General features: G+C 39.4%; 1 protein-coding gene across 6 annotated transcripts in view; it reads left to right on the plus strand.

Moving 5' to 3' along the window:
- The window catches only part of LOC123499078 (peptide deformylase, mitochondrial-like), a 61775-nt gene extending 44684 nt beyond the window's left edge, over positions 1 to 17091 (plus strand). For 5 of the 6 annotated variants that reach the window (XM_045246681.1, XM_045246683.1, XM_045246682.1 and 2 more), the window contains one exon: positions 14895 to 17091. In XM_045246681.1, coding sequence (XP_045102616.1) covers positions 14895 to 14964 — 70 coding nt within the window. In that variant the 3' untranslated portion in view covers positions 14965 to 17091. Of the gene's footprint in view, positions 1 to 6877; positions 6924 to 14894 lie in introns of all 6 variants that reach the window. The other variant, XM_045246685.1, reaches the window with a different exon arrangement.
- The last annotated feature ends 9311 nt before the right edge of the window (positions 17092 to 26402 follow it).

The following is a 26402-nucleotide window of genomic DNA, read 5'->3' on the forward strand; positions in this document are numbered from 1 at the left end:
TTGCTAGCACATCTTGCATTAAACCAATCTTTCTTTCCTTCTTCTTTAGGTCTATATTTGAACATATTCCTGACCCCAGTTTTGTATATTTCCAAAATAAGTTATATTTCTCTTGAACCGTTAATGAGTTTTCCATCTCCTCCCAGTTTACGTTTTAAAATAGTTCTTGAGATTCTCAATATCAGCCTTTCTGTAATTTAATCGGTCTCCTTTGTATGATTCATCTCTATCTTCCTTTCCTTCTTCTATATCCATCTCTAATATTACATGGTCACTCTTTCCCAATGGGCACTTGTATCTTATATCATCGTTAATTGGTATATCCCTTGTAAAAACTAGGTCTAATCTTGCCGGCTCATCGTTTCCTCTGAATCTTGTGTTTTCCTTTACTCTTTGGACCATCAAATTATCTATCATTAGGTTCAGGAATCTATCTCCCCAGGCATCTTCCCCCATACCACTTTCATAGTTTTCCCAGTCTACCTCCTTACAGTTGAAATCTCCTACCAATATCACTTTTCTTCTTTCCTTAATGATTCTTGTATCTATCATGTCTCTATATTATATGTTTCTTTTTATGAGGGGTCCACACTACTCCTGCATATTCCAAACTGGGTCTTATTATAGTACTTATCAATTTTTTCATCATTTCTTTGTCCATGTAGTGAAATGCAACTCCAATATTCCTCAACAAATTATATGTTTCTCTAAAGTTCTATCAATATGGCTTACCTTGATTGTTTTCTTCCATCATCACTCCAAGTCCTTTTCCTTTTTACTTTCTCTGTTCTCTCCATCTCCATCTTATAGATTCCCATGTCATCTTTCACTCTTTCCCATTTCCATGACATCTTTTGTTCACATTGAATTCCATTTCCCACTTCTTACTCCATTCCCAGATCTTATTTAGGTCTTCTTGCAGTATTTCACAACCCTCTTTTTGCTTTATAACTCTGCACATTTTGTATCATCTGCAAACAGATTTATGTAGCTGTTCACTCCTTCTGGCATGTCTTATATAAATGAGGAAAATATTCCAATACTAATCCCACAGCACTCTTTCAACTGCTCTCCACTTGGACTTTATATCTTTAACTACCTTCCTTATTTCTCTCCCTCAATAATTTTCTATCCATCTCAATGTGCCTCCTTTCCACCTTTCTCTAACTTCCATAGTAATCTTGCATGTCATTTTGTCAAACTTTTTTAAATCCAAATAAATACTCAACCATCCCTCTCTCTTGTACTCTATCAACTATTCTAGAATAGAAACTCAGTAAATTAGTTACACCACTGTCTTTTCTAAAACCAAATTGGCTATTTGATATTAATTTGTTGTCTTCAAGGAACTCGATCCATTGTTTCTTTATTATTCTTTCACCATCTTGCATATTACACTAGTTAGTGATACTGGTCTGTAATTTAAAGGTTCTTCCTTCCTTCTGCTCTTATATATGGGAACCACCTCAGCTCTTTTTCATTCTACGGGTACTGTTTCATTTTCTATTGAACATTTCATAATGTTGTATATAGGACTTGCTAGTTCTTCCCTACATTCTTTCAGTATTGTACCTGAGACTTCATCCGGTCCCATTGCCTTCTTTTCATCCAGTTCCTTCAAGCTTGGTTACTTTAACCTCCTTCATATAGACTGTCTCTCTATTACCCTGTGGCCTTTCAAATTTGGGATTCCTTAGTAAAGACCTCCTGGAATTTATTATTTAATAGTTCTGCCATACTTTTTGGGTCTTCCACCATCCTGTTCTCTCCTTTTGACCTTTCTATTGTTTCTTTTTGCCTAATTTTTCCATTTATGAATCTGTAGAACAATTTCGGTTGCTCCTTATTTTTTTCAACAATGTCCTTTTCAAAGTTCTTTTCCTCTTCCTTCCTCACCTTAACATATTCATTTCTCGCTGCCTTGAAGTTTTCCTTATTTACTGGGATTTCTATTTCTCCTCCACCTTTTCCATGCTCCATCTCTTTTCTCCTTTGCCCTAGCACACCTTGCATTAAACCAATCTTTCTTTCCTTCTTTAGGTCTCTATTTCGGGACCTATTCCATGACTCCTGTTTTGTATATTTCCAAAAATAAGTTATACTTCTCTTGCACTGTCTCTTGAGTTTTCTATCTCCTCCCAGCTTATGTTTTTAAAATAGTTCTTGAGATTCTCAATATCAGCCTTTCTGTAATTTAATCGGTCTTCTTTGTATGAATCGTCTCTATCTTCCTTTCCCTCTTTTATATCCATTTTTAATATTACATGTTCACTCTTTCCCAATGGGCACTTATATCTTATATCATCGTTCATTTGTATATTGTGTGTGTGTGTATTTACTTAGTTGTATTTACCTAGTTGTAGTTTTACAGGGTCTGGGCTTTATGCTCGTGTGGCCCCATCTCCATATCTACACTTATCCAATCTTACTTTAAAAGTATGCACACTCGTTGCAGACACTACTTCTTCATTTAAACTGTTCAACGTCTCAATACATCTCTGGAAACTATATTTTTAATATCTCTCAGACATCTTCCTTTTCTCAGCTTTTACTATGCGATCTTGTGCTTCGATGTCATATTCTTCTCTCAGGATCAGTTTCTCATTATCCACTTGGTCCATTCCGTTGATCAATTTATAAACTTGTATCAGGTCTCCTCTCTCCTTCTTTGTTCCAGGGTTGGTAGATCCACAGCCTTTAGTCTCTCCTCATATGTCATCCCTTCAAATTCTGGAACCATTCTTGTAGCCATTTTTGTAGCCTCTCAATTTCCTTATGTGTTTCTTTTTATGAGGGGTCCACACTACTCCTGCATATTCCAATCTGGGTCTTATTATAGTACTTATCAATTTCTTCATCATTTCTTTGTCCATGTAGTGAAATGCTACTCCAATATTCCTTAGCAAATTATATGTTTGTCTAAAAATTCTATCATTATGGCTTACTGGTTGATTGTTTTCTTTCATCGTCACTCCTAAGTCCTTTTCCTTTTTGACTTTCTCCACTTCTACTCCATCTCCCATCTTCTAGATTCCCATGGGTCGTCTTTCACTCTTTCCCATTTCCATGACATGGCTTTTGTTCACATTGAATTCCATTTCCAACTTTTTGCTCCATTCCCAGATTTTATTTAGGTCTTGTTGCAGTATTTCACAATCCTCTTTTTGCTTTATAACTCTGCACAGTTTTGTATCATCTGCAAACATATTTATGTAGCTGTTCACACCTTCTGGCATGTCATTAATATAAATGAGGAAAAGTATTGGTGCCAATACTGACCCCTGTGGCACTCTGCTTTCTACTGCTCTCTACTTGGACTTCATATCTTTAACTACCGTCCTTATTTCTCTCCCCCTCAAATCATTTTCTATCCATCTCAATGTGCTTCCTTTTAAGCCACCTTTTTCCTCTAACTTCCACAGTAATCTTGCATGTGTCACTTTGTCAAACACCTTTTTTAAATCCAAATAAATACAGTCAACCCATCCCTCTCTCTCTTGTACTCTATCAACTATTCTAGAATAGAAACTCAATAAATTAGTTACACAAGACCGTCTTTTTCTAAAACCAAATTGGCTATTTGATATTAATTTGTTGTCTTCAAGGAATTCGATCCATTGTTTCTTTATTATTCTTTCACACATCTTGCATATTACACTAGTTAGTTATACCGGTCTGTAATTTAAAGGTTCTTCCTTCCTTCCGCTCTTATATATGGGAACCACCTCAGCTCTTTTCCATTCTACTGGTACTGTTCCATTTTCTATTGAGCATTTTATGATGTTGTATATAGGACTTGCTAGTTCTTCCCTACATTCTTTCAGTATTCTGCCTGAGACTTCATCTGGTCCCATTGCCTTCTCTTCATCCAGCTCCTTCATTAACTCTTTTATTTCAAGCTTGGTTACTTTAATCTCTTTCATATAGATTGTCTCTCTATTACTCTGTGGCCTCTCAAATTTGGATTCCTTAGTAAAGATCTGGAATTTTTTATTTAATAGTTCTGCCATACTTTTTGGGTCTTCCACCATCCCGTTCTCCTTTTAACCTTTCTATTGTTTCTGTTTGCCTAATTTTTCCATTTATGAATCTATAGAACAATTTTGGTTGCTCCTTACATTTTTCGACAATGTCTTTTTCGAAGTTCTTTTCCTCTTCCTTCTTCACCTTAACATATTCATTTCTCGATGCTTTGAAGTTTTCCTTATTTGCTGGATTTCTATTTCTCCTCCACCTTTTCCATGCTCCATCTCTTTTCTCCTTTGCTTGGCATACCTTGCATTAAACCAATCTTTCTTTCCTTCTTCTTTAGGTCTATATTTCGGGACATATTCCCTGACTCCTGTTTTGAATATTTCCTAAAATAAGTTATATTTGTCTTGCATTGTCTCTGAGTTTTCCATCTCTTCCCAGTCTACGTTTTTAAAATAGTTCTTGAGATTCTCAATATCAACATTTCTGTAATTTAATCGTTCTCCTTTGTATGTATCGTCTCTATCTTCGTTTCCTCTTCTATATCTATTTCTAATTTTGTATGGTCACTCTTTCCCAATGGGCACTTATATCTTATATCATCATTCATTTGTATACCCCTTGTAAAAATTATGTCCAATCTCGTGTGTGTGTGTGTGTGTTTGTGTGTGTGTGTATTTACCTATTTGCCTATTTGTGTATTACAGGGCCCGAGCTGAGCTCTCTGTGACCTGTCTCCTCGTTCATTCCTGTCATATCTCTCTTTCATCTGATTGACACACACCGTGTCAACGACATCAGTGCTCAGTTTATTCCACTTATCAATGCTACGATGCGGGAAACTGTATTTTCTCACGTCATTTAGACAGATGTCCTTTATTAGCTTTTTTCCATGTCCTCGGAGATGATTACTTGTGGTCACCTATATCAACTCTCTATCCAGTATGTCAATCTTGTTCAACAATTTATACATAGTTATCATGTCTCCTCTTGTTCTTCTCTCTTCTAATGTGGTCAGCCCCAGCTTCCTCAGTCTTTCCTCATAGTCTAACTCCTGAGTCCTGGTACCATCCTTGTTGCCAGCCTCTGTACCCTTTCCACCTTCTTCACATTTTTCTTCATACGCAGTGACCAGACACATGCTGCATATTCTAACTGGGGTCTTATTAAGGTACATAATATCTTCTTCATCATTCCTTCATCTAGGTAGTGGAATGCAAGGCCAATATTTTGAAGCATGTATGTTTTCCCAAAAATCTTGTTAATGTGTTTCTCCGGTGACAAGGTCTTTTTCCTCATTGGTCTCTTTAATTTTCTCATCACCCAGCCTGTAATTCCAGTTTGGTCTGTATCTACTTCTTCCCATTTTCATAACATGGGTCTTGTCTATATTAAATTCCATCTGCCACTCCTTACTCCACTCATATATTTTATCAAGATCTTCCTGTAACTTGTTACAATCTTCCACATTCTTTACTCTCCTCATAATTTTAGTATCGTCCAAACATGTTCATGTAACTGTCAATTCCTACTGGCATATCATTAACATAAATCAAAAACATGATGGGACCCAGCACTGACCCTTGTGGAACTCCACTGGTTACCTTCTTCCACTCGGACTTCCTTCCTCTCACCACTGTTCTCATTTCTCTTCCCATTAAGTAATTTTCCATCCATTTTGCTAGTTTATCATTTACTCCTCCAATCATCTTTAGTTTCCACATCAGTCTATTGTGTGGTACTTTATCAAAGGCCTTTCTCAAGTCCAGGTAGATAGCATCCACCCATCCCTCTCTATGTTGTAGTATGTCAGTCACTCTTGAATAAAAACATAATAAATTGGATACACGATCTTCCTTTTCTGAAACCAAACTGTCTTTCACTCAGAATGTTTTCACTTTCTAGATACTCACTCCACTTAGCTTTAATTACTTCTTCACATACCTTGCACAATATACTAGTCAACGATACTGGTCTATAATTTAGCGGTTCCATTCTACTACCATTCTTATATATAGGCACAATGTCAGCTCTTTTCCACTCTTTTGGGACTAATCCTGTTCGTATGGAGGTTTCCACAATATCAAATACGGGGTTCAACAATTGATCCTTACATTCATTTAGCAACCTCCCAGATATGCCATCAGGCCCCATTGATTTATTAATATCCAGATTGCTTATAATTTTCCTTACATCTTCCTTAGTAACCATGATGTCCTGCATTTGCTTTATTTCTGTAGGCCTTCCTCCCATAAAATGCTCCTCTTTTGTAAACACTTTGCAAAAGTTGTTCAAAATTTCAGCTATATCTCCAGCATCTTCATATACTTCTTCCCCGTTTTTTACCTTTTCTATTGCCTCCCTTTTATTTAGTTTTCCATTTATGAATTTGTAAAACATTTTTGGGTCACTATCACAGTTTTCCACCACCCTCTGTTCATATTCCTTCTGTGCTGTTCTCCTTACTTCAACATATCTATTCCTTGCTGTTTTGTAGACTTCTCTTGATAATACATCACTGTTTTCTTAAGTTTCTTCCATGCCTTTTCTTGTGTGTATTTACCTGGTTGTAACATAAAGGAAAAGAGCTCTGCTCATGTTGTTCCATCTCCATATCTATGCAAATCCAATATTTCTTTGAACTTATCTATTGTCCTTGCTTCAATAACTCTCTTATCTAAACCGTTCCGTATCTCTACACATCTTTGCTGAACTTCTTGATATCTCTCCTGCAGTTGTCTTTTCTTATGTCACTCTTGTCTTTCTTGTCACTGTTGTCCCAGACTAGTAAGTCTTCTCTATTTAATTTTTCTAGTCTATTCATTGCTCTGTACACTGCTATTAAATCTCCTCTTTCCCTTCTCTGGTCTAAGATTGTAAGGCCTAGTATTTGTAGTCTTTCTTGGAGTAGGCAGTAGTCACCTGCCGCCCGGTGGAATACTCCAGGAGAGGTACTTACGAGGATGTAGGCAGTGCTGCAGACTGAGTGATTCCCGTGTCCTCTCTTCCCGGTTCCCTTTGTGGTCTCATTTATACAATTGAGCAGCTGCAGCCTGCCCTCTAAAGACAACTTCTACTACTTCCTACACTACACTACAACACCTTACACTTTTACACTCTCTTCAAATCAAAATTTAATAATGGCTTCACCACGCCCTGCCTCGGAGTCCCCTCTGGGAGGGACCATAAATGTCCCCAGGTCGGACTGCCCCTCTGCTGTCGACCTTGGGTGTCTTGACACTTCATCTAATACTTTCACTATCAATTTCTGCAACATTCGTGGCCTTCGTTCTAATTTTCAATCTGTGGAACACCACCTCTCCTCTACTAAACCTCATCTTCTCTTCCTAACCGAAACACAGTTGTCTGTGACTACTGACAGCAGCCCCTTTTCTGTTCCCTCCTACTTGCTCTATCCTCATTTTCAATCCAAAGCTGGATGTTGCGCATACGTGCGTAACGACACCACTTGCTCTCGTGCCCACAATCTTGAATCTTCAGAATTTTCTACCATCTGGCTAAGACTTCAATGTCACTCTCTAACTAAATTCATCTGTGCTGTATACCTCTCACCTAATTCCTCTGACTATGTAAAATTCTTTGACTATTTGACTTCCAAGGTGGAGCACATCTTATCTCACTTTCCTTTTGCTGAGATCTCCATTTTAGATTTCAATGTTCACCACCAGCTTTGGCTTTCATCTTCTTTCACTGACCAACCTGGTGAACAAACCTTCAACTTTGCTATCCTTCATGACCTAGAGCAGCTAGTGAAGTTCCCTACCCGTATTCCTGACCGCCTTGGAGACACGCCCAACATTCTTGATCTTTTCCTAACCTCCAACCCTTCTGCTTACTCTGTTAAACTTTCCTCTCCGTTGGGCTCCTCCGACCACAATCTAATTTCCGTTACCAGTTCTATCACTCCAGTGCAGCCTCAGGACCCGCCTAAGCGGAGGTGCTTCTGGCATTTTAACTCTGCTAAGTGGGAGGAACTAAGGCAGTACTATTCTGATTTCCTTGGGATGATTATTGTTTTCATGTCAGAGATCCTTCTCTTTGTGCCGAGCGCATAACAGAGGTGATTATCTCTGGCATGGAGCTATACATTCCTCATACTTTCTCTAACCCTAAAGCTAAAAAGCCTTGGTTTAACTCTGCTTGTTCTCGTGCTGTCAATGATAGAGGCGGCTCACAAACGGTTCCGTAGCCATCCAACTGCTGAAACTCATGCCCTATATATTTCTGCCCGTAATCATGCCAAATCTATTCTCCAACTTACTAAAACTCTTTCATCAATAGAAAATGTCAAAGTCTTTCCAATTCTAACTCCTCTCGAGATTTCTGGCATCTAGCCAATAATATCTCTAACAACTTTACTTCTTCGTCTTTCCTCCTTTACTTCATCCAGATGGCTCTACAGCTGTCTCTTCTTTTCTAAAGCTGAACTCTTCGCTCAAACCTTTGCTACCAACTCAACTTTGGATGATTCTGGGCATATTCCTCCTACTCCTCCACCCTCTGACTACTTCATCCCTAAAATTAAAATTCTTTATAAAGACGTTTTCCTGGCCCTCTCTGGCCTTGATTCTCGGAAGGCTTACGGTCCGGATGGAGTCCCTCCTGTTGTTCTCAAAACTGTGCTTCCGAACTCGCTCACTGCCTGGTCAAACTCTTTCATCTGTGTCTCTCTACTTCTATTTATCCTTCTTGCTGGAAGTTTGCTCACATTCAACCTGTCCCTAAAAAGGTGACCACTCCAATCCTTCTAACTACCGCCCTATAGCTTTGATTTCCTGCCTTTCTAAAGCCTTTGAGTCTATCCTTAATAGGAAGATAATGAGGCATCTATCAGCTCACAACCTTCTCTCTGATTGCCAGTATGGTTTCCGTAAAGGCAGATCTACTGGTGATCTTCTTACTTTCCTAACTGAATCTTGGTCATCCTCTTTTAGGGACTTCGGTGAAACCTTTGCTGTCGGCCTTGACATATCGAAAGCCTTCGATAGAGTCTGGCACAAATCTTTAATTTCTAAACTACCCTCCTACGGATTCTATCCTTCTCTCTGTACCTTCATCTCCAGTTTCCTTTCCGATCGTTCTATTGCTGCTGTAGTAGACGGTCACTGTTCTTCCCTAAAACTATCAACAGTGGTGTTCCACAGGGTTCTGTCCTATCACCCACTCTCTTTCTATTATTCATCAATGATCTCCTAAATCTGACTCAATGCCCTATCCACTCCTATGCTGATGATACCACCTTGCATTATTCAACAGCGTTCAACAGACGCCCAACCCAACAACAATTAAATGACTCAAGGCGAGATGCTATAGGACGCCTAACTTCTGATCTTTCACTTGTTTCTGATTGGGGCAGAGAAAACCTGGTTTTGTTCAATGCCTCAAAAACTCAATTTCTACAACTATCTACTCGACATAACCTTCCAGACAACTATCCTCTCTTCTTCAATAACACTCAACTTCCCTCTCCTCTACATTAAACACACTCGGTCTATCCTTCACTAAAAATCTAAACTGGAAATTTCACATCTCTACTCTTGCTAAATCAGCTTCCAAGAAGTTAGGTGTCCTATGGCGTCTTCGTCCATTTTCTCTCCCTCCCAGCTGCTTGCTCTGTACAAGGGCCTTATCCGCCCGTGTATGGAGTATGGCTCTCATGTCTGGGGATCCACACACAGCTTTACTAAACAAGGTGGAATCTAAAGCTTTTCGTCTTATCAACTCTTCTCCTCTAACTGACTGTCTTGATTCTTTAAGTCACCGCCGCAATGTTGCATCTTTATCTGTCTTCTACCGCTGTTTTCATGCTGTCTGCTCTTCTGAACTTGCTAACTGCATGCCTTCCCCTCCTGCGGCCTCGCTGCACAAGACTCTCTACTTCTTCTCATCCCTATTCTGTCCATCTTCCTAATGCAAGAGTTAACCAGTATCTTCACTCCTTCATTCCCTACACTGGTAAACTCTGGAACTCTCTACCTGTGTCTGTATTTCCACCTGCCTATGACTTAAACTCTTTCAAAAGAGGAGTGTCAAGACACCTCTTACGTTAACTGGACCCTCCTTTTAGATTTTTTTGTTTTTTCTCTTTCTCCTACTTTCCTTTTAACAGGGCCTGGCAACCAGCGGATTTTTTTTCCAACACTTTGTTTTCCCTTGGCCAGTGCCCTTGTAATGTAAAAAAAAAAAAAAATTATTTATTGGTGCTAATACCTACTCCTGTGGAACTCCACTTAAGACTTTTTCAGGCTGTTTTTTTTTATCTTTTATAATTTTTCTCATTTCTCTGTCTTTTAGAAAGTCAGCCATCTATTTAAAAAGTTCTCCCATTAATCCTCCATTTTGTTAAAGTTTCCACAGTAACCCTTTGTGCGGGACCTTGTCAAATGCCTTCTTTTTATGCAGTCCACCTAGCCATCTCTTTCTTGCACTATGTCAAATACTCTTGAGTTGAAGCTTATTAAATTTGTGACACATGATCTTCCTCTTCTGAATCTATACTGTCTATCTGTCAACATACCTTTCTCATCCAAATATTACATCTATTTCTTCTTTATTATCCTTTCACATATTTTTGCTATTACACTGGTCAATGACACTGGTCTATAGTTTAATGGATCCTCCTTATTTCACCCTTTGAATATGGGTACAATATCTGCTCTTTTCCAATCTGTTGGTACTTTACCTTCTGTTAAGGAACTCATAATGATGTTGTGGACTTTGTCTGCTAACTGGTGACTGCATTTCTTTACAATCCAGTTTGACAATCCATCAGGACCTGAGGCTTTCTTTACATCTTTATCTTCCATTATTTTCCTTACTTCTTCTACTGACACTTGTATTTCACAAACACGTCTGTTAATTCCACTGGGGTTTGACGATGGAAATTGTCTGTTAATTCCCTGGTGATGACTGACTGGAAGCAGTTGCTCATCACTTCCTCCATATCTCTGTATGTTTCGTCATTGTGTTCTAGTTTGCTTATTTCTCCTTTCTTTTTCAGCTTGCCATTTACATATCTGTAATACAATTTTTGGTTTATTTTATCCACTACATGCTTTTCGTAGTTTTTCTGTTCCATTCTCCAAATCTTAATGTACTTGCTTCTTTTCTGGGTGTAGTCTAACCAATGATTTTGTCATCTATTTCTTCTTCATCTATTCCTGGCTTTTTTCTCTTTCCATCCTTGCTAATTGACATCTGTTAAACCACACATGGCACATGTTTCATTATTTCTTCATTATACTTGTCCATTAAAATATTCCACTTGTCTTCAGTTTTCTTTGATATATAAAATTCAGTCCAGTCTGCTTGTTCAAAGTATTTCCTTAATTCTGCAAGGTTAGTTTTACCTATAATTGTACCTTCTGTTTGTATAGTCTTTGTTCCTAATTTCTTCTGGTCCTTCTTTCATCCTGAATTCAAGTAATACATGATCCCTTTTACTGAGTGAACTCCTATATTTCAAGTTATAAAGTATCTCTGGTTCTTTAGTAAATATTAAGTCTAATTTAATGGTTGTTGATTTGCTCTATACCTATATCTTCTTTTAAATAATCATTCAACACAATTTTTGCTGTTGAAATACCATTTACATTTGTGTATGTGACTTTTAATACTCTTCCTCTTCTACAGTGATACTTATTTCCCTTTTATTCTCCTCAGTCTCATGTCTTTGACCTTCCAGTAGTAGCTTGTCCTCTCCTCTGATGTTCTGTCTTCATTTTTTTTTTTTTCTTTGGCTGTTTCCCATAGTAGCATGAGTATCAGCTCTTTCCTCTTCATTTAGATTGCATCTCAACCATACATTTTTATACACTTCTTTCCTTCCCAGCGTCCACGAGCCTGCCAGGATTTCCTTAGCGCCTGCTTGCGATCTTATTGTAATCTTTAACGGACATATTTTTCTCTCCTCATATTTCCCCAGTCTATGGACTTCTTCAATTTCTTCACTCAATCTCTTGCCTTCTTCTTCATCATCCTTCACCCCCATCACTACTTTCTCATCCTGCTTTTTCTCATATTCTTCTTTTTCGTGTCTAATTGGCATAACTTTTTTCTTTAATCCAAAGATAACAAAGCACTTTTTCTTTTCCACAGTATCCCCAACCAAATTTTCCTTTTTCTTAGTTACCTTTACTATCATTTTGGCTACCTTGTGTTCAATTTCCTTGGCTGATTTATCTATAATCTTTTTAAGACTAACTTTCTGCTGATCCTGGTCCATCTTCCAACGATTTTGCTTTTCACTTATTTTCCTCACTTGATCTTCATTATCTTCTATTTTTTTTTCACTAGCACAAACATTGTTCTTTAGGTCATCATAGTTTTTCTTTAGCACTTCCACGTTTGCCTTCATTTTGTACGAATTTTTTTGGACCACATCCCACATCCCCCCTATTATCTATTGTTTCTTATGAGAATTACAAGTTTGTTTTACGTAAATTTTGATATACGCGATGCCTCTTGGAACGCATCTATCACGTAAATCGAGTTACCTGTATCTTACTTATGTGTTTTTCAGGGTTCAGATTTCCTGTATAACCACTCCCAGATTTTTTTCCTCTTTAGTTTTCATTATTTGTTCCTCTCCTATCTGATAGTTCTATACTGGTCTTCTCTTACTCTTTCCTAATTTTATTGCGTGACATTTCCTGGCATTGAACTCTGACTTCCACTTCTTACTCCACTCATAAATTTTGTTTTATATCTTCCTGCAGCAGCAAACAGTCTTCTTGAGTTTTGATTATTGTTAGCAATTAATATAACTGTTTACCACATTTTGTATGTCATTTACATAAACCTGGAACATAATGGGGGGCTAACACTGACCCTTGTGGCACTCTATTTTACTTTACCTCAAGATGAATATGTATCTCTGATCACAGTTCTCATCTCTCTATCCTTTAAATAATCTTTTATCCAATCTAATAAAGTTCCTCTCAGTCCTCCTATGCTCTCTTAACTTCCAAAGTAGTCTGCCGTGAGGACCTTTATTTATCAAAAGCCTTTTTTTTTTTATGTCCGGCTATACCATTTTCACCCATCCATCTCTGCTCTTCAGTCCTTCTATTACTCTTGAGTAGAAACTTAATAAGTTCAACACACATGACTTTCCTGTCCTGAATCCAAATTGTCTGTTCGATATAACCTGTTCTTCTTCCAGATATTTAACCCATTTTTCTTTGATAACAATTTCACATATCTTCCCCACAACACTTGTAAGTGACACCGGTTTGTAATTTAAGGGCTTAATTGACTTTCCTCCTTTGAATGTTGGGATTATGTTGGCTCTCTTCCATTCTAGTGGTACTCTCCCTTCTTTTGATGAACTTGTAACCATTTCCCAAATTGGATCTAACGGCTGCTCTTTACATTCTTTTTAGTGCCCAGCCTGATACACCATCCAGCCCCATTGCTTTTCTGACATCCAAATTATCTAGTGATCTTCCAATATTTTCTTTGTGCACTATGAATTTATGCAATCCTTGGTAATGCAATATCATATATAGTTCTGTAAATTCATCTTCGGTGAACACAGTTTTGAAGCTCTCATTTGTTATTTCATTAATTTCTTTTGATATTTGGAATGTCTTCCCTCCTTTAATTATTTTTTCTATTGTTTCTTTATTCTTCATCTTACCATTTATAGATTTGTTGAAAAGCTTGGGGTCATCTTCACTTTTTTTTACCACATCTTTCTCAAAGTTTCTTTCTTCCTCTCTCTCCTTACTCTAACTTTTTCATTTCTCGCATCCTTATACTACTGTTGGTTATTTTTCTTCTCTGCTTTTTGAGTTTCATCCAAGCTTTATCTTTTGCCTTTTTAGCTTCTATACATCTGGCATTTTACCACCATGCGTGTACACTTTTCTTTACTGTATAGATAGGTACATATTTCTTCACTCCTTTGTTATATTTTTGTAGGAGTATTTCATATTTCCCCTGTATTGTCCTTCCGTTCATAATGTTCCTTCATTCAATAGCAGCACAAAATTTTCAAAATCTGTTCTTGCATAATTTAATTTTTCTTTTTTTGTAATCTTCTCTGTATCTTATCCCATCTTCTTCCTGCATTTTCAACACTAATGTTACGTGATCACTTCTTCCCATTGGACTAAGGTATTGTATGCTGGGTGGGGGTTCTGGCTTCTTTGTGAATACTGAGTGAAGTAACGATGGTTGTTCTTCCCCCTGTACTGTGTTGATTCTTCCACCCACTGATCCAGTGTATTTACCATAGTCAAGTGTAACACCTCCTCGCTTCATTGTCCAGCATTACCATTTCATGTCTCTCCTCAGTTTACTCTTTTACAGTTAAAGTCTCCTCCTAATAGTATTCTTCCATCTCTTCTTATCTTATTATCTAGCCAGTTAATCGCCTCTCTTTGCATATCCTCATGTTCTTCAGTTCCCCATGTATTTGTTTTAGGTGGCACATATGTAACTATGATTTTCCTTTTTTCAATTCCTCTGTTTTGATTGTTACTCCCATTACTTCCACCATACCATCACCATATTGCACTTCCTCCACACATATATTATCATGAACCATTATTAGCACTCCTCTCCCTTTTCCCTTCCTGTCTCTTCTCCAGCTATTATATCCCTCTTCTTTAAAGCTAACATGGATCTCCTCTTTTAGTTTTGTTTCTACTATGCACATTACATCCAGTCTTTTTTTCATTCAAATAATCTCTAACCTCCAACACACTGAATAACAACCCATCTATATAAGACACTGTTACATGACTTTAGAGGCACAATAATAATAGTAATAATAATATTAATAATAATGATAATAGTAATAATGATGATAATGTTTGCATAAGGATTGAGGTAATATAGGTAAAGTGCAAAAAGAAGGAAAAGTTTCTTAATAAGTTTTATTTGTCACATTTCAGGTGTGGATGTGAAAGGGGAGCCTGTGGTGTTGGAGAAAAAAGGCTGGTTAGCAAGAATCATTCAGCATGAGATGGACCACCTTCATGGAAAACTATACATTGATTGTATGACAGCAAGAACTTTCCAAAATGATGGATGGCATAGAATTAATGTTCATCAGGGGAGAGTGAAGATAGAATTTCATAAAAAATGATATCAGATAAACAATTTCCTCTTAAATATATATATATATATATATATATATATATATATATATATATATATATATATATATATATATATATATATATATATAGAGAGAGAGAGAGAGAGAGAGAGAGAGAGAGAGAGAGAGAGAGAGAGAGAGAGAGAGGTCCTCTTTTACTGTGTACCTCAGTTAATACATTTGCAGCTTTATGTGCACCGTCACTTTGTTCCTATCACTTGTACAATGCGCAAAATTTCTGACTTTATGCACACTTAGCGAAAGAAACTTTCATTTGAGAACAAAATATATATGCTATTATTTTTTTTTTTTTCTTGTTGCCAAAAAACTAATAAAATAGATTTAAATAAATTTAAAGATGATATTTTAACAATAAAAATAATAATTAGATGTTAAAATATATAAATTAAACATTACATAACAATAAACCTATGAGACACTTTGACGCTGTGTTTGTGTTTTGGTCCATTCATGTTGTTCCACTTCCATCTTGCCTGTGTTACGGTTTCATGTTTCATATTTGTTAAGCATTATGATATTTTGACCTTTGTAGGTTGGTGATACATAATACTGGTTATCTTTCTAGGTTTGTTAATGTGGTTCCTTCCAAAGAGAAGGGTGTTAGAGGTATAGCTTATTAAAAAACTTAAAATATTTTCGCTTCAAGAGAAACTAGACATCATAGCCAAGGTTGAGGCAGGTGAAAAGCTCTGTGAAGTAGGCAGATCTTACTCTATTAATGAGTCTGTAGTGCATAACATGGTGAAATATAAAGGTGCCATAAAGAACACAGTGCAGGAATAATTCTTATGTGAGGTCTCAGGGGTCAGTCATGGTGGGTCCCAGTCCCAATCTTATTTATAACATAGGGTTCTATTACTCCATTAATGTGTTTTCGATATATGTGCACATTTTCTCGGTCTCTTTCCTGCACATTAAGGGAGGATCCCTGTATATATATATATATATATATATATATATATATATATATATATATATATATATATATATATATATATATATATATGAGAGAGAGATGAACTAATGTATGAAAACAATATTAGAATAGCATGAAGATGTTAAACTTTTAGGATTAACTGAATGAAAATGCAAGTTACAACATTAATATGCATATATACAAGAGTGAAAGATTGTACAGTAATTCAATTGCTTTAAAGGTTGATGTGTAATCTGAACTAGAGAGCAGTACTGTGGATGCTGAACTCATGGTGAACAGATGCCATCACATTATAAGGTGCTTCATGGAAACCTATACAGATACATGAGCAATAATTGACTTATTTTTTGCTAGAATTTGGGTGAAGGCAGTCCTTCACAGCTGAGAGGAGGAGTCTGCTGATGAGGTGATTAGCAAGTCTCATTACAGTAAACTAATAAGTAGACTGAATAGATGAGTGGCTTGATGCCAAAATCACTTCCTATTGTCTGTTCACTTGCACTTCTGCTTCTCAGGACAACAGGTATTTGATGAAGCCACTGAAATTCTCTGAATAAGGCTGTGAGAGATAGATTTTGTTCGTGGCACATTCAGGATGAAAATTTGGGAAGGCTAACCTGAATTCCTGTACCTCTTGAGATTGGTGGTGAGCCACTGCAAGCAAAGCAAACTTTTTCAGCCAGGGGCTTTGTGGAGGTGCTGTAATTTCTTTTCAAAACTTAGCAATCTTGAAAGTATTTTCAAGCTATATGCAGAGATATTTTTATGTATTAAGAGTAGTAATGATTTATTAATATGACTGAATAATTAGATTAGCTTTGCTCATTAAGGATAAACAATAGCATTTTTCAGAAAGCCTTGTTGCATTATTGTTCCTTATATTCATATTACCTTGCACCATATACTCATAATAAACAAAAAATTGAGGGGCAGCTTCAGTTCCCTCAAGCCCCCTACCCCCTGGATCTGCCCCTGAATATGTACAAAGTTAAGGAAGAAGGATTTTTACACAAAAATAAAAGATGCAAGAGCAGATGCTTATTATTTCTAGTTTACATTGTCTTGTTTACCACACGACCCCGCTTGTCAGGAAAAGCAAAAATTCAGGAAAATTTCAGACAATAGGGTTAAACAGTGTGTTATGAAATAAATTTTGCTTAAGAGGAAGGAAGAGAGTAATGCATGTTCCAGAATATGTACCTATGTACTTTCAATGACAGAATAAGAAAAAACAAGCTTTTGCATTTCATCCATAATACAGTGGTACTTCGACATATGATCACCCTATCATACAATTTTTTTTATATACGACGAAAAATTTTATACAATTTATGCCTTGAAATACGACGATATTTTTAAGATACGATTAGCCATTGGTAGGTGGCTTGGCTACCCACGTCCACCCGAACATTTAGCCCGCGTTGTGTATCGTTGTTCATGCTTTATGCGTGTATGTGTCTGTGCTCCTCGGTAGTGTGTATTTTTTTCTTAGTTTTGTGAACTCAAGGGTCCCAAAAGTATAAGTTTGGCGAGACACACACAAAATAACCTGTATTCACATACTGATTACACTTAGAAATTCAATAAACGAGTGAGTACAAATGGTTTTCTGCCCACAAGCAACTCTTCCTCTTTGCAATGCAAAAAACCAGAAGTATCTAGATGTCATTTTTACCAAAATATCACAGGTTGAATGAGGTAGTATCCTCGGTTTATGTGGTCTTGCGTCCGATCGGGTTCAGCGGCCTTGGCTAGAGTGCGAGAAAATGGGTCCCTTGTATCCTCTCTCTCTCTCTCTCTCTCTCTCTCTCTCTCTCTCTCTCTCTCTCTCTCTCTCTCTCTGATACCACTCTCATTCAAAAGTTGTCTCCCTGTAACGTGGCCAGAGACCCAAGGTATAGAAGTAAGGCGTGCAGGAGAGGTGGCGGAATCAGACACAATGAAATCACTGTCGATCGCTTCTACCATTTATCGTTGGTGACACATTGACGTAGAGCATATGTTTATTTCTGATGAGTGTTGCCAGCTCAAAAGCAAAGAAAATGGGAAGAAAATAACCAAAATATAGCTGTAAAAAGCCTAAACGTCTATCGACGTACCCCGTGCCTTGCGTGATAAACGCCTATCGATGTGTCCCGAGTTTTGCGAGTTGAATTGTTATTTTGAGCAATATACAGGCAACCCCCGTTTAACGAAGGTTCACACAACGAAATTTCGCTATAACGAAGGTTTAATTTTACTACCATCTGCTCGTTTAACGAACACCAAACTCGCTTTAACGAAGTTTTATCCTGGTAATTTTTTTCCAAATTTGAAAGCCCCACTGTATCATGCAAGCTGACAGGCTTTTAAATACATCAGGAGCTGCTGGTACTAAGGCCTGCCTCAGGAGAAATCCTGAGACACCTGTAGAATAAAGATCAAGATCAAGCCTCTCGTGGACAACACAGGCTCTGCCGATACAAAGGCCTGACTCAGAAGAAATTGTGTCACCTGTAGCATCAAGATCAAGATCAAGATCACACGCACCACTCACTGCCCAGTCAAAACATAACAGCGTCACCAGCAGCTCATCTTCCTTAGTTCAACTTACCACCAAAACCCCCTGCAATGTGGCCTAACGTTCCTAAGAAGACCAGGAAGTGTCTTACTCTCGAAGTGAAGCTGGGTATTATTCACAGACAAGAGAAAGGCCAGAAAACTAATAACATTGCTTCCCACCATGGCTTGACTTCATCTACTGTCTACTATTTTCAAGTCAAGAGACTCTATTAAGAAGGCTAGTGAGACCTCATCTTCCTTGCAAGCTAAAAGAACCACCAGAACTCGTGACTCTACAATGGATAAAATGGAAAGCCTTGTGGAAATATGGTACATAAGTTTTGTATGCTGTACCATGATGCGCACTTTGTTTACATTCCACAGGTTGCTGGTTAGTGTATTTCCCGTTTCACTCTCCCTCTCTTCATAAAGTTAAGATCATCAACATTATAAAGTTACGTACATACATACATTAGTGTACATTATAATGACTTAAACTATACTACCTAAATGTTTAACTTCATAATTTTTACTTTCATTAAACCTTTTACTGTACTATGATGCACTCTCACTTTGCTTACTCTCAATGGAAGTTCAAATCAGGGGTTAAACTTGTTATGATCGGTTCGCTTAACGAAGTTTCGCTTAACGAAGTGTTTTTTAGGAACGTAACTCCTTCGTTAAACGGGGGTTGCCTGTAGTTAATTTATATCATGCATACAATAAACATTGTATTTATCTTATATTAAATCTATATTTGGTTGGTATTTAAAAAGCATGTTATTTATTTATTATTTTTTGAGTGAGCGGTAAATTCATATAAAAAAAATGAATGAATTGTATTTCCATTAATTTTTATGGGAAAAATTGATTTGATATACAACGATCATCACTGAATGAATTAAAATCGTATGTCGAAGTACCATTGTAGTTGCAAAGTGGAGTAGACTGGACAAGAAAAATGTAATTAAGTGTAGACTACAGTAATACTCCGCTTAGCGAACGTTTGTCTAACGAATTTCCGGTTTATACCTGGTAATTTTTGGGAGGCAATACTGCCGAAACATGCTGCCGACAACTCTGGCTGGAAGCTCTCGGGAGCAAGTACGTTCACACTACTGGGGAGATGTTGCTGGGAGCATCAGCTGGCAGGACGTAAACAAACCAACAAGATGGCTCTCCGCAAGAACTTTTTGGGTCCTGATTCTTCCTCCAGCGATGAAGAGGCAGCGATGGGTGTTCTTTTTTTACATGAATTGACGATGGCAGGAAAAAGGAAACGTCTGTGGATGCGCTCGTGGCTGAAAAGACGGGAAACGAAGAGTGTGTACCATACTCTTCTGGCCGAACTTCGCCTGGAAGACTCCGAGACCCTGCAACAATGGATATGCCTTCCAAAGGAACAGTATCAAGAGCTGCTACTGCTTGTGACTCCTCTTATCATGAAGGAGGATACACATCTGAGGGATGCAGTAACACCTGGCGAACGCCTTACACTTACACTGTGGTACTTGGCATCCGGTAAGTAACACCAGCTATCTGTCCAACCTGCATAAAATGGGGAAAATACTTGTCCTCTGTAAAAAAAAAAATTGTGTGAAATAACCTGGTTGCCCAATTTATTTCCTTAAGTGTCTTACTAGTCTCTTAAAGTGCTTTACAAAGGAAAAAAGTTTGAAAGGTAGAGTTTTAGATTTTACTGTGTAGGGTGAAGCACATGAACGTACCACATATGAGATTGGACTATTTAAAACTCACTACAGCTCTCCTTCAAATTTTAATGAAGTTTCCTTTATGTAAAGACTCATTTTCTCTTTCTCTTCTCTACTCTCTCTGTAACACTCCCACTTTCAGGCACACATGAATTTCTTTCTTTACTGTTATTAGTATGGTTGCATATGTCACATGATATGTGTCAGTTTCATTTAATCATTTGAAGAGCACAATTTGTAAACCTCTGGACATATTTTCTCTGTTGTAATAGAATTGATTGGTAGGTCATATTATTATTATTTATTATTTTTTTTACCACATAAGGATAAAGATTGAAAGTATATGACATATATGCATATATTGAGAAATGTTTTGCATTCAAATAAACAACAGTATGAAAGAAACATCTTATTTATTTATCATGTTTATCTACATAAATATTTATGCATAACTTGCATCAATTCGATGCAGGCCGCTGATCTTTCAGCAGGTGACAGCAGTTGCATATTTTGTCCAATTGCCTGTAATACACCATTCATGTATTCTGTGGCTTGATAGCCACCACCATTTTTTTCAACCCAAACTTTCTTTGCCTTATTACTAAAATAATTATGCATTACTGAGTAAGCCGCCACAATATATTCTTCTTTCTTCCATTTTCGGCCCATTCTGTCACATGATGAACCTGCATCATTGTCCATGTTGGGTGGCAGTATGGCTGGCGGTGTACATGGGTTGGGAGACAGCATTTCAGAAGTGGACGGTCCTAATGTAGCGACTGGAGGGCTGGGAGATGGAGATGATGGGTCCTCCAGATCTGCACTATCAACGTTGATGACTTGGAAGTCGAGTCCGAGTCCATCTTGTTGCAAGGAGACCTGAAAGAAAAAAAATGAATAAATAATCATGAAGAAGTATAATACCATAAACCTATGGCCCACAGACAGGCAACTTCTGTTAAAAAAAAAAAAAAAAAAATATATATATATATATATATATATATATATATATATATATATATATATATATATATATATATATATATATATATATATATACACACACACACACACACACACGGAATGGACCAAGTGGATAATGAGAAACTAATCCTGAGAGAAGAATATGACATTAGAAGCACAAGATCGCATAGTAAAAAACTGAGGAAGGGAAGATGTCTGAGAGATGTTAAAAAATATAGTTTCCCGCAAAGATGTGTTGAGACGTGGAACAGTTTGAGTGAGGAAGTGGTGTCAGCAATGAGTGTGCATAGTTTTAAAGAGAAATTGGGTAAGTGTAGATACGGAGACGGGGCCGCACGAGCATAAAGCCCAGGCCCTGTAAAACTACAACTAGGTAAATACACACCGCGTAGTGTAGTGGTTAGCACGCTTGACTCACAATCGAGAGGGCCGGGTTTGAGTCCCGGCGCAGCGAGGCAAATGTGTAGCCCCTGTTCACCTAGCAGTAAATAGGTACGGGATGTATCTCGAGGGGTTGTGGCCTCGCTTTCCCGGTATGTGGACTGTGGAGTGTGTTGTGGTCTCAGTCCTACCCGAAGATCGGTCTATGAGCTCTGAGCTTGCTCCGTAATGGGGAAGACTGGCTGGGTGACCAGCAGACGACCGTGGTGAATTAAACACACATGGCGTAGTGTAGTGGTTAGCACGCTCGACTCACAATCGAGAGGGTCCGGGTTCGAGGCGAGGCAAATGGGCAAGCCTCTTAATGTGTAGCCCCTGTTCACCTAGCAGTGAATAGGTACGGGATGTAACTCGAGGGGTTGTGGCCTCGTTTTCCCGGTGTGTGGAGTGTGTGTTGTGGTCTCAGTCCTACCCGAAGATCGGTCTATGAGCTCTGAGCTCGTTCCGTAATGGCGAAGACTGGCTGGGTGACCAGCAGACTACTGTGGTGAATTACACATTTACTTTCTAATGACTTTAAAACACATAGTACAACAATGATGTATGTATTTTTAATGGTACATTATATGAAGATTTCAGAGTAGGGAAACCCTAAAGGACACATGAAACACTTGTGGATTATGTTACCTCCCTCACTTGCTCCAGCAAGGCCACCTCAGCCTCCCGATTCCAAAATATGAAGTTGTCTGCATTCATCAGGGATGCTTCTCTGGGTGCCGACATGTTTGTTTATAATTGCCGCTACACAGTTGCATCCTCCCCGCTGAGTTGGAAGGACGTCATAATTATCACTCTCCGTGTTTACACGAGTTGCAGCCCCTACAAGAGAAAATCAGAAGTGATTTGGAGTGAACACGCCTACTCAGTGGCTACTGAGGGAGGTCTAGGCCCGTTTTGCCAGCCAGAAATAAGCCAGAAGACAGAAAATAAGCGTCCTTGCCTGGGTTTGGTGGTGCCCCCCGCCACAAAGCCTGCTGCTTCCCACGTGGGCCCAGCACAAAGGACTATGCTCGTCGCAGGCACTGTTGAGGTGGAGGTAGGCATAGCAGCCCTAGAGGACATGGAGATTGTTGAGGAGCCTCGTTCTGCACCATCTAGCAAGGAAAAACACCAAGAAAATGCTGCTGCTGACCAGATTCCCTGTCGAGATGTACCTGCCCTGGCCACCTCGGACCGTAAACAAAGGCATCATCTGTTCTTCCCTGTTGGCCATGGGAAGACGGCCAGTGAGCTTTTCAGCTGGTTTGCTGCCCTGCTGAAACAACACCCTGACCTGCAGCCACTGTACAAGGAGGGACGGAACCAGCCCTATATATTGGTCAGTACTGACTCCTCCTTTTACGCCACCCTGTTGAGTGAGGGCTTTCTGGGCCTGGTTATGGAGTGCCCTGGCGAGGAGGGCACTCACCCTGTTATTATCCATGGAGTGGCGACCCACATCAATGTCAACCTGATAGAGGTACCAGCTGGATTCCATGGGCTGAAGAGGAGGATGGTGGGGCAGATGCCTAGGCTCCAGTTGTTGGGAGTGGTAACAGGTAAGGTACCCAGTGAGGTGCATCTCCTGGACCTCGGACGTCGGCGTGTGGAGCGGTATACACCTGAATCTGACCTGTGCCGCCACTGTAGTCGCTGGGGATGGATGGATTTTAAATAAGGCGCCGCAACAGCCAAGGTCATATGGCGCCGCTTCAAAAATTAAAAATGTCAGAGTAGTTAAAAAATACTAACTAAAAACAGTTAAAAACAATACAGTAGTTAAAAACTAAAAAAAAAGACAATAAAACTAAATAAAATATTAAAATACATAATAAAATAAGAATAAAATTCATAGCTTTGGGAGAAGGCCAGCTTCTCCCAAAAACCTAAAAACGTCATGGCCCTGGGCCAGACATTCTGGTCCAAGGACCTTTGAGAGATAGTAGACACCGCTATCTCTACCGCGACACCGGTAGAGGTAGCGGTGTTGTAACTCGATCAAACTAGGGCACTCCACCAGCAGGTGCCGCACGGTGAGCAGCACCAGGCAGTCTTCACAGTAAGGCTGAGGGTCCCTGGTCAACAGGTACCTTTGTGTAAGGTACGTGTGACCTATGCGCAGTCGCGCCAATAAAGTCTGTGCACGGCGATCCCGGACATGGGAGTATGTCCACTGAGGGATAGTGGAAGTAGTGATCTCTCCCATTTTCGAGGTTGCGACCCTCGTTAGCCATCTCCTCTGCCATAATTCTGCAACTGCCACACGAATAGAGTGAAATACATCTCGAAACGGAACAGGGGCAGGAGATGAAGCGCGACTTGCTGCCTCTTTAGCGAGGCGATCTGCGTGTTCCCGGGAACACCTACGTGACCAGGGACCCAACAGAACCCAACACGATATCCTCTTTTGGTAAGTAGATAGAGCCACTCCAGGGCTGATAAAACCAGTGGGTGAAGGGAAATAAAAGAAAAGAGCAGTAAGAGCACTGAGACAGTCACTAAAAATTGTAAAAGACGAAACCAGTAGAGTAAAAATAATCTGTAAAGCGAGGACTATATCAGACAGCTCCGCAGTAAAGACGGATGCCACTGAAGGAAGGCTGCCAGACTGATAAAAAGAGGGGAAAACCACACTAAACCTAACACCTGCGTCGGATTTGGAACCATCAGTAAAAACAGGAATATCATCAGAATGGATAAAAAAGTGTTCTAAAAACCGTGTGTGGGACAGAGCTGGCAGAAAATCCTTGTCATCCATGGCAGGAGGGCATAATGAGGTAACAGGAAGCTGCCAATAACCAACTCGTGGGAACCAGAAAGAGTACACAGGAGTGGGGTCAATAGATAACTCCGCCATGAGATTTGCAACTTGAAGGCCAAAAGGTTTAGGGAGACTCGGTCGAGTGACATACGCCTGCGAGCGCGAGTCCCGCAATATTGACAGACAGGGGACAAAATCAGGAAGACGGTGGGTGCGAAACCAACATCGGAGCATCGAAGACTGGCGCCGGAGGTCGAGCGGCCAGAAACCAGCATCCACTAGATGGCTAGGTATTGGAGATGTCCGAAATGCACCCGTAGCCAAGCGGACTCCTGCATGATGTACGGAGTCAAGCATGCGTAGTCGTGCATCCGTTGCAGAGGAGTAGATTTCACAACTGTATTCCAGCTTAGAAAAGATTAGTATACGGTGAAGCAGCAGCAAAGTGTCCCTGTCCGCACCCCAAGAGGTGTGACTTTAAACCTGAAGAAGGGATAATGCCTGCCGACACGACACCTTAAGAGAACGGAAATGGGGAACCCAGGTGAGACAGTTGTCAAACAAATGGCCTCCACGCATGAGAGGCATCTATTGGCGAGGTATAAATCAGGGTCTGGATGTACACCACGGTTGCGACAAAAATGCACAGCTACGGTCTTCGAGGTGGAGAATTGAAAACCGTTCATGTTGGCCCAACCGGATACCCTATTGATTGCCAGTTGGAGCTTGTGTTCAATCAGTGACATCCTAGCAGCAGCAAAAGATATACACAAATCATCCACATATAAGGAGCTGTGAACGCTATCCGGTAGAGTATCTATAACACTATTTATGGTGACTGCAAATAGCGTAACACTAAGAATACTTCCCTGTGGGACACCGTCATTTAGAACAGTAGCATCGGAGAGAACACTCCCCACTTGAACCCGTAAAAGACGTCTCGATAAAAACTGCTGGATAAAAATAGGAAGGTGGCCACGGAGGGCAAAATTATACAAGGAACGTAAAATGCCATGACACCAAGCTGTGTCGTAGGCCTTCTCCAGGTAAAAAAAAATGGTTACCTGGTGGTGGTGATTAGTAAAAGCCTCACAAATAGAAGACTCCAGGGATAAAAGAGCATCAGTAGTAGACCTCATCTTTCAGAAACCATACTGTACTGATGACAAATAGTTCCCCCTCTCCAAGTGCCACATCAGCCTTACATTTACCAGCTTTTCCAACACTTTACAGATACAGGATGTCAGAGATATAGGACGATAGTTCGTAGCCTGGAGGTGATCTTTCCCAGGCTTCGGAATTGGGAGAACCACTGTGACAGCCCAGGAGGATGGAAAATCACCGGTATGCCAAATCATATTATAAAGATTTAATAAAAAGGTAAAAGCACGGTCAGACATGTGATGCAAAAAGGCATAAGGAATGTCGTCTGGACCAGGAGAAGAGTCATGACACTGAGACAAAGCAGTCCGCAACTCGGAAGCAGAGAAAAGAACATTATAAGACTCCCCTCCAGCGGAAGAAAAGTTTATGGCGAGAGATTCCATTCTCTGGTGGTGACGTGCAGAATACTTCCCAGCAATTTGGCGGACTTTGTTGTAGACATCCATAAGATGGGTGTGGACGTTTATGGAAGAGACATAGGCTTTCCAAGAGGCTCTTTGTGCCTCTTTCAAAACGCGGCGGGCCCGAGCTCGGCAGCGCCGAAAAGCTTCCAGGCACTGCGGGTCCCCATGATGTCGCCGGAGACGAGAGAAAGCTGCCCGTTTCTCTTCAACAGCTTTAGTGCATGCTGCGTTCCACCAAGGTACGGGACGCTTAGTAAAGCGACCAGACGTCCTATGGATTGTCTGAAGCGCTACTGAAAGTAAAAAATCAGTAAAATAATAAATAGCCTCAGCACAAGTAGAAAAGTCAGCCAGCGGA

Source organism: Portunus trituberculatus, chromosome 49 (genome assembly GCF_017591435.1).
Source record: "Portunus trituberculatus isolate SZX2019 chromosome 49, ASM1759143v1, whole genome shotgun sequence".
NCBI classification, from domain to species: domain Eukaryota; kingdom Metazoa; phylum Arthropoda; class Malacostraca; order Decapoda; family Portunidae; genus Portunus; species Portunus trituberculatus.